Raw genomic sequence first — 12062 nt, 5'->3', positions numbered from 1 at the left:
GGGTCCCCTAGAAGATCTTGCTGTGCCCTCTTTGTTAGGAGGGGAAATTGAGGCCCATGGAGGTGGAGGGTGTCTCTCAGGCACCACAGACCTGAGTGCAGAATTCAACTCTGCCACTTTCCAGTTGCATCCACACCTCTGGGTCCCTAATATCTTCAAGACAGCCCTTGCAGACTAATTTCAAGCTTACTCACGCATGCTAAGGCCAGGTAGGTCGGCGGCACTGAATCAGTTACATCATCATTGTCGTTATTTGTAGGCAGCAGGACACAGGGAACCAGGACACCCGTGCTCCTCAAAGAGCCACAGAACCAAGTGGGTCTGGTGCCCGTTTGTGACAAACCCCCTGCGTTGGCAGAGGGCTCCCCGCGGAGAGATGCCCACTGGGGTGAGTCATGAATCAAGGGAGTGGCTGGAATTGTCCCCATTTTACAGATCAAGAAACAGGCTCAGGAAGGTCAGGAAGCCACCCGTGGTCATACAGCTAGTGAGTGGCCCCCCATCCACTCACAGATTCTGGGTCCACCCAGGCTGGTTCCCCTGCTGGGCCTGGTCTTCCCTTTGGGTGGCCCCAGGCAGGGAAGCCTCTCTCCAGAGCAGCAGTCCAGGCTCGCAGCTCGTGGGCTCCCCCTGCCGGCCTGAGACCACCAGGGCAGCCTGGCTCTCCGCCCAGCCTTGTCCTCCACCACACACTCCCCAGATGGAGCAGCCCCCAGTGACCACCAGGGGAGGGGGGGACAACAAAGAGGAAAGACCACAGTCAAGGAACCCAAAAAGCATCAGAAAATGTGCAGAGGTAGGAGGGCAATTAGAGGGGGTAGGGGGAGAGGTAGGGTCTGCCTGCTGGAGCCTTCTGTGGAAAGGCAGAGACAGATATTCAAGAGACAGGTGGGTCCCCCATATGTGCCTTTGCCCTGCCAAAGTCAGTCCATCCAAGCCTCTGCTCCTCAAGATGCCCGAGGAGCCTGGAAAGGGCCCCGTTCACAGTCCAGCTCAACACTGTAGGGAATTATTACCAAAAGCTCGTTACACCTTGAATTTGCTTACACCAACTCCAGCTCGAGATAGAACCACACTCTCCGGCAGCCACTTCCCACCCCCTTCCTTAACCACCCATCACACGCAGGTCCTACACATGGTGCTGGAGATCCAACCCCCAGCAATGCAGACGTGGTCCTGGCCCTTGTGAATTTATAATGCAGCAGGGGAGACAGAGGCTGACCAGGCTTTACCCGATCAAGCGAGCAATCCAAATTCCAAGAAGTGCTACGGAAGGGACACTCGGGGACTGGGAGAGGAGGTAGCCGGAACCCCAGTCCAGGGGGGCTTAGCGGAGACTGGGAAGAGGACTGAGAGGTAGCCAGGGTAGGGAAGGGTGTTCCACCATCCGGAACAGCATGTTCGAGGTTCTGGGTGGGTGCAATCCAGGGTGTGGGGCAGGAGGCAAGCACAGGGGGAGAATGATGCTGAGGGGAGACAGGGGCACCTCATCCCAGGGGCACCCAAATCAGATTAAAAATGCTTCCACCAGGTAGAGATTAAGAATCCCCCCACAGCAGTGCCATTCTCATTCTTTCTAAGAGGCAAGGGTATCCAGCGTGGGTGGTACCCAGCGTGGACAGTCCCCTCTGTCACTAGAGTCCCTGGATGCTCACAGCCCATTTCCCAGCCTCCTTCTCAAGGGTCTGCCCTCCCCATGATCTGAGAAACAGGCCAAGAGCTCCTACTTTAAACGCTCCTTTCTTTGCGTGTTGGGAGGGGTGGCGGTGGGGGGATGGTGCTGGTATTTGAAGGAACTGAAGTGCTTCTCCAAGCCTTGCTTGTCTTCTTCTGTAAAATGGGGGCACAGAAAGCTCCCTCGCGTTAAATGAGAAGCAGAACAGGCTTAGCTGGGCACAAAACAAAGCACTCAGCTGCCGGCAGACGGTACCACCAAGCAAAAAACAGGCTCGACTCCATCCAGGCTCTGCCTCTCCCTGGCAGTCTGAATACAGATCAGTCAGTTAACATATTTACTGAGCACCCACCATGCACCAAACCTGGGAGGCGAGGCGAGGTCTGGGGCCTGACCAAACAGAGGGGCGGCTGGGACAGCTTCCTGGAAGAGGTACCCCCAGTTTCTCCGGTCTGCCCCAGGAGCTGCAAATCGCTCGAGGAACCCCCACCAACCAAGCAGAGGATCCCGCTAAGTTCTTCATCTTCCCTAGGAGGCCACTCCAGCCGCTCCTTCGGAAGTGGGTGCCCCCTCCCCCTTCTCCCTCTCCCAAGCTCCTCCGCTCGTCCTCCCGGCCGTCCATCCAGTGGATGCTGCCTCCCCCTCCCACCAAGGCAGAACACCCCCCCAACACCTGCCCATATCTCGTTCTCCCTCCCTCAGGTCACTGGGCACGAAGGCCCTTCCTCCCAGCCGGGGCCGCCCAGCTCACCTCCCCGAGGACTCACTCCTGCGGCTCCCCCTCCACTGGACTGTCCTGCCTGCCCTCAAACACCTTCTGGTGTACCCGGGCTTTTAAAACAAAACCCTCCCTCAACCACGCATTCCACACGCTGTAGCTGTGGCCTCGTTTCTCTGCCTCACTCCACTGTCTCCACTCGCTGTCTCCACTTCCTCCTCCCCCCGACCCCACCTCTCCATCAAGGCCAAGGTCAGAGGCACCACACTGGCCACTTGTCCTTATTCAGTGGCCCTTCCTGGCCTCCCCTGTACGCTCAGCACCCCCAACCCCTTCTTCCTTCTCAGGACCCCCAACTTCCGATCCCAGGCTGCTCGCTGGCCCCGCTTCTCAGCCTCCTTGCTGCCTCCCCTCTTCCTTAATCTACACCCTCTCCCTCGGCTTTCACATCAGTTCCACGCATTCGAAAACGCTCATGGTCCCAAGGCCGCACCTCCAGCCCCTCGCCTCTTCCGCGCATCTGCTCCCCCAGGCCCACAGCCTGCTCTCACCCCCAAATTCTGTGTGTGCAGAACTGAGCTTCTGACCTTTCTATCCTTCCTCCTTCTCAGTGAACGGCCCCAGACTTTGCTGGGGCCCCAAACCAAGGGCCTTTCCTTTCTCTTCTTCCCTCTTCCATCCATCTGCAGGCTGTTAGATTTATCCCCCCAACACCACAGACACCGTGCCTTCTGCTACTCCCACCAGGGCTAAGCCTCCGTCATTGATTGCTCCCTAGACCCCTCTGGAAGCGCCTCCCCCCCGCCCCGCCCGGCCAGCTGACTCCCTGTGTCCACCCTATGGTCTGCTCCTAACACAGCAGCCCAGAGATATTAGGGACAGAAGTCAGATAGAAGCTGTCTCTCTGTGTGAAGCTCAGTTCAAACCCCAAGTCCTTGCCAGGGCTTGGAGAGCCTGCCTCTTTCCCAACCTCCTCCCGTGCTACCCTCCCCACTGCACTTCACCCTGCCCACAGCCCCTCAGCCTTTCAGTTCCCCCAACAGCCAAGCTGTTTCCCGCCTCAGGGCCCTTGTACCTGCTGTGCCTCCTGCCTGGTCTTCCTTTACAGTTCCCTCCTCACTGCCCTCCCCCTCCCAGAGCAGCTGCCTCCCCTACCATCTGTGCTTTGCTTGACCTTGGCCATATGGGGATATGTCATGTGTATGTTGGATTCCCAGCACCTGGCACAGCATAAAGCGTGTGTGAGTGTCCCTGGGCATCTGTGGGATGAATCAATGAACCAAGGAGCTGAGACCTGAAGGTTGCGGGCAAGTTTGCTAACAGAACAGGGTCTTCCGGGAGGAGGGAACAACGCGTGCAAAAGCCCTGAGGTCGGAGAGAGCATACGGGTGGGGAAATGGAGAGAAATCTAGAACAGCTGGACGGGAGAGCAAAAGCAAGGCTCTGGCAGCCTCCCCCGGCCCGTCTGGGGCGTTTGCCGGCCCGTGGCCTGGCCGCTGCTGGGGTTTGATTCCACTCTTGCTCCTCGGTCCCCCCAGGTTTGGGCTCATGACCTCCCACCATCATGTTCCTGGGCAAGGTGCTCACCCTCTCAGCCTCAGTTTTCTCGTCTCTAGAATAGGGACAAGGCCAGCCTTCCTTGGCACCCAAGCTTGCTGTGAACAAGAAGATTGGCTGCGAAAACACAGAGGAAGCTGTCGAGTGTGATATACACATCAGATACACTCAGTCTTTCCTGTGTGTGAAATAAGAAGGCCCAAAGAGAGCAAACGAAAACAAGACAAAATTTGGGAGGGGAAACATTATTTTTCCAACTTGGGGCAAAGCAGGTGCAGCAGCTGTTTAAGTTATTTGGGTCCCCATATTTATCGTCTTGCACAACTGTGACCAAAGGCCCCCTCCGAGGCCTTGGCATGCCCAAGTGCCAGTACTCAGAGCTGGCTGGACCTGTGGCCGGAGTGCAGGCCTGTACTGGGACACTGGAGGGGTTGGTCATCCAGACCGCAGACCAACCCCATAGGACTCCCAAGACCGGAGTCCCTCTGGCTGGGGCAGGCCCCAGGCACCCCACGGCACTAGTCTGGGATGCCCAGAGATGGCTCAGGTCCCCGAGCAGACACCATCTGGCAGATGCCACCACCCTGCTTTACAGAATCAGCAGAGCAATCGCCCTGGCCACAGGCAAGCAAAAGGAAGCCAGGGCGGGACCCAGCCCAGGGCTCTGTCCTGCACTGTCCTCCCCAGTACCCGAGGTCTGCTCTGAGTGACCCACAGCCCACGCAGTCCTCTCTCTCCAGCAAAGACCAAAACACGACTCTGCTTCCCGGAGACGGCAAAGGAAGACCGTCAGAGCTTCCAGCTCAGCTACCGGCTGACAAGGCGCCAACCTTGGGGACACCTGCCAGCCTGCCCTTCCAGCCTGTGGTCCCCAGGCGCACACCTCGCGAGGCCAGTGTGCGGGGAGCCGTGTTCTCACTCAACAAGGTTGCAGCCTGACCCCGAGGAGCTACCGGCTGCACTGCTCTCTGCTTTATGGGAAGGAGAAGCCAGTTGAGGACCGGAGCGCTGTCTTCACAGCCTCAGCTTCATCATCAGCGGGGCCGCCCCCAGGCCCTCCTCACTCGCTCCGGGAGGAGGAGAAGCAGGACCCTTACGGTGGGCATATGCCCCACACGTTTATAACACGCGCCACCTCCCTCTGCCAGAAGGACGGGTGCCGACTTAAAGCACAAGTGAGATTTATTTTTCTTATAAAGATAAAGATGTACAACATACGTTTTAATTTTCTTTCCTTTTTGGAGAGGCGAGAGTATTTCACAGCTCAGTGAGACAGGTGCTGTAAAAGGATGTTTGCAGTAAATTTTGATGGGGAGGTCTGACCCCAGATAAGCTTTCAGCGGCTCCCGGGCACGAAAGCCGAGCTGGAGGAAGCAGGCTGCGTCAGAACCGTAAAGGGCACCGGGCGAACGGGACTTCAGTGATGTGTTTAAAGAAGTGTCTTTATAGCACTTCACGAGACGGTGCTCGGAAAGCTGAGGGCAGGCTGGCGCGGAGGGAGGCCCCTCTTCTGAAGAAGGGCGGGTGGGCAGGGCTGATAACAGCTGGGCTCTGGGAACACGGCGGTGGGGGCATTAATCACCTCTCACCGTCCCCCAAGAGCAGGGGCTCATCAAAGCCTATGGCACGAGCAAAGGGGAGATGGCAGGAGGCACGTTGGAGCTTTTCTGCTCTCCCAGACCCCCTCGCCTCCGCCCGCACCGGGACGTGCCAAGGCTGCTTCCCAGAAGACAGGTGGGAGAAGCCCACCCAATTCCCAGGTGTGCCTGGGAAATTTTCTGGTTCGGCAGTCGAATCAGATAAATCATCTGCTCTGCGTGAAATCCCACAGGGGTTGAAATCAGTCTTTGCCTTGCCCCATGCAAACAGGCTGGAACACATGACCCTATCCTGAGCCACCTGGGAGAGGAAACAGGGCTCAGGAACTGAGGGTCAGAGTTCTAGCATTTGAGACCACAGGGGAGACAAGTTTATATAAGCTCAGTGTCCCCATGGCCAGAACAGGGCAGAGAGAGGAGATAGACCCGAGGGGTGACATGGGACGGGGGGCATTGGGGGGTGTCAAGGGAGGGGGGCACTGGGGACCCTTTGGCCGCTGTGTACAAAATGGTTTCTGATGTGATCCCAGCACAACCTGCAAATCGGGTGCTGTTGGTCCCATCTTACAGATGAGGAAATTGAGGCTCAGGGAGCATGGAAGCAGTGGTGCCAGGGCTTGCCATGTCTGATGACACCAATACCCGTTCTCTTTTTTAGCACACAGCTCTGCCCCTACCACAGGTCAGAAGGAGGATCTGTGCCCTTCTCCTGGAGGCCAGGCCCCTCCTGTGGAGGCAAAGCCCCCAAACACCCCAGTGCCTGAACTTAAGTCCCCTCGTACCCAACTGCCTTACAGTAGGACTGTTTCCACAATCTTCTGATGAAAAGGCACAACCTGGCGGGGGCGGGTGGTAATGAGACACTCCAGAACTGAGGGAATTAAATTATAGAAATTAACCCCTGGCCAGTGAAATCAAATACTGCAGAGGTCTCTCAAAAAGACTGAATGTCTCCTAGCCAGGAAGATCAGCCTGATGGTATTTACCTACCTAGAGAAAGAATAGGTCCACAGAAAGAACAGGTCCACAGAAGTGGGCAGTCAGCTTGAACCCAGGAAAAAGGAATGTGCAGAACCCAGGCAGAATTTGACTATCTGTCCAGAGGACTCGCTGGGCCATGGACTGAGGCATCTGCACCTGGGGCCCAGAGCAGGCACTCAGCACTGCATTTGTACTGGAACACTGAGCAACCGCCCGGGGAAGGGCATCCTCAGTGGGTAGGCGCACCCCTGGCAGGAAAGCTTGCCCAGCCTGCCCAGGGCAGTGGGATCAGCTTCCAAAATCATTCAACCAGCTCCCTAGTTGAGAACACCTGCTCCTGAGCAAACTTAAGACTGTGAATTGGCTTCCACATGGCTTTTCCACAGGGAGAGGAGGCCCTGCCCATGTGCACATGAGTTTCCAGACCCACAGCTATTACATTTCCTCAGCGTGAACTGCACCTCAACCCTCTGAACTATACATCAGTCTCTTGTGAGTTTGGTTACTATGTGCCAGTCTTTGAGAGAGGATCATCTCAGGCATAGACAAGCATTTAGAGGCCTGTGTAAGTATACCCCCAACAGAAAGATGAGCACATGTCCATCAAAGACATGTACAAGGATATTCACAACAGCTTTATTCCCAACAGTCCCAAACTGGAGACCAAGTGCCCATCAACAGGAGACTGCATGCGCAAACTGCAGTACATCCACACCATGGAACATTACACAGCAATAAAAAAGAGCCAACTGTCGGTACACCCAATAATGTGGACGAGTCACACAGATATTAGTAAAAAGAACCGGACACAGTATATGCCTCTGGTGATATGAAGTTCAAGAAGAAACAAAATGAACAGATAGAAAAATGATTAGCAGTAAGGGGTACTGATTGGAAAGGGGCTCAAAGGAACCTTGTGGGGCGATGGCAGTGTTCTACCTATTGATCAAAGTAGTGGTTACACAGCAGTATACTTAGGTAAATGAACACTGATTGTAGGAATTCCCTGGCCGTCCAGTGGTTAGGATTCGGCGCTTTCACTCCTGGGGGCCCGTGTTCAATCCCTGGTCGGGGAACTGAGATCCTGCAAGCTGAGCAGCGTGGCCAAATAAATAAAGGATCAAAGCTTGGACCCCAATCAGAGGCAGAATCCAGTTGAGGCAGTCCCTCAGTGTGGCGGTTTTAAAAATATGCCCCAAATTCTTTGATCCTCTTCCCTCCCAAAGGTGGAAACTAATTTCCCTCCCCTTGAATGTGGGCCAGATGAGGCATTTGGGCAACAGCCATTTCACAGGAGTGAGCCATCTGGGAAGGGCTCACTCCACCCCTAACCAAGTCCCCGCCAACCTCCTGAGAAACCCTGAGCCTGACCACCCAGCTAAGCTACTCCCAGCTTCCTGAGCCTCAGAGACTGTGAGATAATATAAATGTTTGCTGTTTTAAGCCCCCAAGTGTCTGGGTAACCTGTTATTATGCAGCAATAGGTAACTAAGACACAGAGAGACCTCCGTGTGTCTCACCCCCACAAACTGCCACCTAACGGCTGCTGGGGGGCGGGCGGCTTCACACCTACTGCTGGGGTTCCTGGGGCAAGCCCACCCTCCTCACACTGCCCCCTGACTGGACACTGGCACTCACGCGGCCCCATCTGCCACGGCTTCTTTGCAGCACTGACCTCTACCTGGCATTGTCTCATTGCCTTGATCACATCCTCTACCGTTTCTTCCCCCTAAGCTCCGTGAGGCCAGGGTCCTTGCCTGTCTCCCCAGCACAACAGTGCTGGCTACATAGAAGGCACTCGATAAACATGGACTGAATGAATGGAAATCCCAGCTCCTAGCAGAGAGCAGCCTGGGAATCCCTGACCCATCAGCTTCATGAGGTCTGGAAGTTTTCAGTGGCACCCAGGAATGGGAGGGGCGGAGAGCTGGGTCCTAGAAAAAGTGGCGGATCCAGGAACAGGTGCCTGGGGCCCTGGCCTCCCCAGCTCTCTTTCCCACCACCCTGGGTTACTGTTCTCTGACAGAGAAGGGAAAGCAGGGCTCCCTGCGGGGACAGTCCCCGTACCAGGGGGCCAGCCCCCACTCCCCACCCTGAACGGTGTTCTGGGGCCAGGGCTGAAGGGCTGACAAGCACTCCTTGTGTTCCGGGAGCAAAGTCAAGTGCTTCCTGCTGGTGCTTTAAGATCCCAGTGAAGGCAATGCAATTCATGACAGTGGTAAGTCATCTTGAACTCTACCTCCAATCCCAAGAGGATGCCTTCCCCTTGCCCCCAACCACAGCCCGCCCTAGGCCTGCCTTCCCAACCCCATTGGCTGAACCCACTTCACCACAAGGGCCCAGCCAATGAGCTGCTGCCCCTGTTCTTTTGAAAGGGGATCCAGCCCGAATGGTCACAGGAGCCCAGGGAGCAGGCCCTGAAGGGCAGGGGCAGCTGGACAGGCAGCCGGGGCTATTTGGGGCTCTGCAGGTCAGGTTGCCTGCCTTCCCTGCTCTATTCGGGCCCAGAGTCCAGCCCTGGGATTCATGCCCACCAGGACTCATGCCCTGCCCCAGAGCGGGAGGAAATGGATCGATTCCTGGGTATTGGGGGTGGGGGGCGGCGGGGGGTCACTGTTCTCATAGGCACAACGCCCCATCCCTGCCCTGCCCCGCAGCTCCTCTGTCCTGTGTCCCCCAGGAATAAGGCGGAGAGTGCTCACAAGTGTCCAGAGGCCAACGTTAAGGGCAAAAGGGCACCAAACCACGTGCCTAGAGAGGCAGGCCCCCCGGGTAGGCGTGGGGGGAGGTGGAACCGGCCTGCTCAGGGAGGCCACTCCTTGTGGCTATCTGATCCCACCAGGTGGGATGCCAGCCCCAGAGCTGTCCCCTCAGCCCATTCCCTGCCACTCTGCCTAAAATGCCACCCCTTGAGAAACCATACTACGCAAAAGCTGGGGAGTTCAGAGCCTGTCCGATCCTGAAGCGAACTCCGAGTGACTCTCGCCTATTGGTTCTGGCACTGGGCCTCAGCTTCCCTCGTGCACAAGATTAAGGTACTAGGTCTTGGATGCTCCCTGGGGGTGCCCAGCAACACATTTCAATGGCGTGAGGCCACCCTCCTCACACTGCCCCCCACTGGGGACCTGGACCTGGTCGGGGCGGTGAAGTAGTTTATGGGGCTGGGCACACGGGGGGCGTGGCTGTTAATGGGGGTCCATACCGGGGCACATGGGACCTTAACTTCCCCAGTTCTCTGGGGTGGACGAGGCTGCTGGTGGGGTGCTGTCCAGCCGGAGAAGGCCCACGTAGGGCCGCCCTCGCCCCTCGCGCCCCCCTCCTGCTTACACTTACATTTTGCCTCCTTCCAGTCGGTGGAGGTGCTCAGGTCCACCTTCGCCGCCATGGCCAGGGGGGCCCAGGTGCGCACCCCGGCTCTCCGCCCCACCGCCGCCGCCCCCCAAGCCCCAACTCCCGCTGGGGTCCGCGCGCGCGGGTCGTACGCGCCCAGGGACGCCGGAGGACCGCACGCAGTGCTGCGGGTCCGCGTGGCACCCGCCGAGGGGCCGGGCCAGGGGCGCCGGGCGCCGAGCAGCTGCCCCGCCGCGCGCAGCTGTGCCAGGCGGCCGGACACTCGGCTCTGCAGAGACATGAGCGGGCGGCGCGGGACGGCTCCCCGCCCACTTGGACTCTATTTACGGTGCTCGGGGACTCTCTCCCTTATTTACTCGGGAACCAGGTGACGCGTGCCAACCCGCGGCGACCTGCTCAGGAGCCAGCGGGCCGCGCGGCCAGAAAACCCAGGCGCGCCGCTGGGCACCCTGGAACTTGTAGTCCGGGCCGCTGACGGGCCCCCGCACTCGTATACACACGTGCGCGCCCCGCCCGGCCAGCGGGGTCGCGCTGCGCCTGAGCCCAGCTCTCGCAGGGTCGCGCGGCAGCCGCGCGCATCCTCTTAGGGCTGGCTCGGCCGCCGCCAACTTCCTGGTGGGAGGTGCCTCCCCCCCCGGCCCCGCCTCCGCCCCTCTGGCCGGGCGTACTGAGTCGAGCGCGGCTCCCTATGGGTCACCCGGGACCCACCCCGCCCCCAGTCCCCGGGAGCCGCGCGTCCCCGCCGGCGGTGGGGAGGTGACGAGTGGCGCGAACGGGTACGTCCGGTTGGGCGACTTTCCCCAGGTCGCTGCGCTGCTGCTTCTTAGCCGGCGGTGGCAGGAACCGAACCTAGAGCAACTAGGGAGGCAAAGGTGGAAATCGTGTAATTTGAAGGCAGAAAATTAGAGTTCCAAGTGGCCTTCTCGGTGGAAGAATTGGGGTGATTTTTTTCTTTATATTTTTCCTAATTTTTTACAAGGACTATAAGGATGGATTTTTAAAATTTTAATGTCTTTCTATACCATTTTATTATTTGATAAATATGATACTGGATATTTTTTTGTTTGTTTTTGGCCGCCTCCCGTGGCTTGCGGGATCTTAGTTCCCCGACCAGGGATTGAACCCCAGGTCCACGGTAGTGAAGCGCAGAGTCCTAACCACTGGACGGCCAGGGAACTCGCCATAGTGGATATTTTTTTAACCTGGGACAAGAAGCCAGGGTTCCAGAGAAGGTTTTAGCACCAGCTTTGCTCGTTCTTACTCGGGTACACTGGCCCCTGTACCTTGCTTCTTGAGCTGTATATTAGGAAGACAGCTCTCAGGTCTGACCGTTGCAGACCTGCCTTGTGCTCCAGGCCTCTCTGGCGCTGAGTGTGGCGATAACTCTTCACAGGGCTGTGAGGAGGATCACAGAACCCTCCTGTGGATGCAGCTGGCACCACTGTGGTGCCCAAGAGAGGATCAGTGGGAGACCTGTGGGCAGAGAGGGTAGATCAGAAGCCAGGGGACAGGAAGGAAGGGCCAAGGGCCCCCAGCACTCCAGGACCACCAACGATGAGGCCTGCGCCTTTCCCCGAAAAGGTCAGCAAGATGAGTTCAAGATGCAGTAGTCAGGCCCCCAGGCCTAAGGTCACCTCACCACTTGCCGCTTCTCCAATAACTTACCAGGGCAAGAAGGGCCTTGCCAACTGCATCCAGGACAGCAACCATTCACAGGGGACTAGGTACCAGCTGGAGCTGAGCTAAGCCCTCTACACCCATTTGCTCTACTTCCATTAACTCACTATGTGCTCCCCACAGCCTGGTGAGGCAGCACTGCCCTAGGGCACAGATGAGAAGCCTGGACTGGCCCAAGGTCAACATGGCCTATGGGGGTCAGAGTCCAGGCTTGGGTCAAGGTTGTTTGATTCCTATCTGTGGTCTGGTAAGTGATTACACAAATGTCACTGATTCAGGCAATGAAGCATGTGGGTGACGCTGTGTATTAGCTTCCTGTTGTTGCTATAACAAATTCCCATAAATGTAGCAGCTTAAATAATAAACAAGGGCTTCCCTGGTGGCGCAGTGGTTAAGAATCCACCTGCCAATGCAGGGGACGTGGGTTCGAGCCCTGGTCCAGGAAGATCCCACATGCCGCAGAGCAACTAAGCCCGTGCGCCACAACTACTGAGCCTGCACTCTA

The 12062-nt window shown here is 57.4% G+C and overlaps 1 protein-coding gene across 2 annotated transcripts in view; it reads right to left on the bottom strand.

The window, feature by feature from the left end:
• Window positions 1-10458, bottom strand: part of MACROD1 (mono-ADP ribosylhydrolase 1) — a 152293-nt gene extending 141835 nt beyond the window's left edge. For both annotated transcript variants that reach the window (XM_079930423.1, XM_079930422.1), the window contains exon 1: window positions 9863-10458. In XM_079930423.1, coding sequence (XP_079786549.1) covers window positions 9863-10160 — 298 coding nt within the window. In that variant the 5' untranslated portion in view covers window positions 10161-10458. The remainder of the gene's footprint in view (window positions 1-9862) is intronic.
• Between the last annotated feature and the right edge of the window lie 1604 nt (window positions 10459-12062).

This window comes from Stenella coeruleoalba (genome assembly GCF_951394435.1).
Source record: "Stenella coeruleoalba genome assembly, chromosome: 8".
Lineage (NCBI taxonomy): Eukaryota > Metazoa > Chordata > Mammalia > Artiodactyla > Delphinidae > Stenella > Stenella coeruleoalba.
Note: the sequence above shows the minus strand (reverse complement) of the source record. Positions and strands in the feature narration are given on the sequence as shown.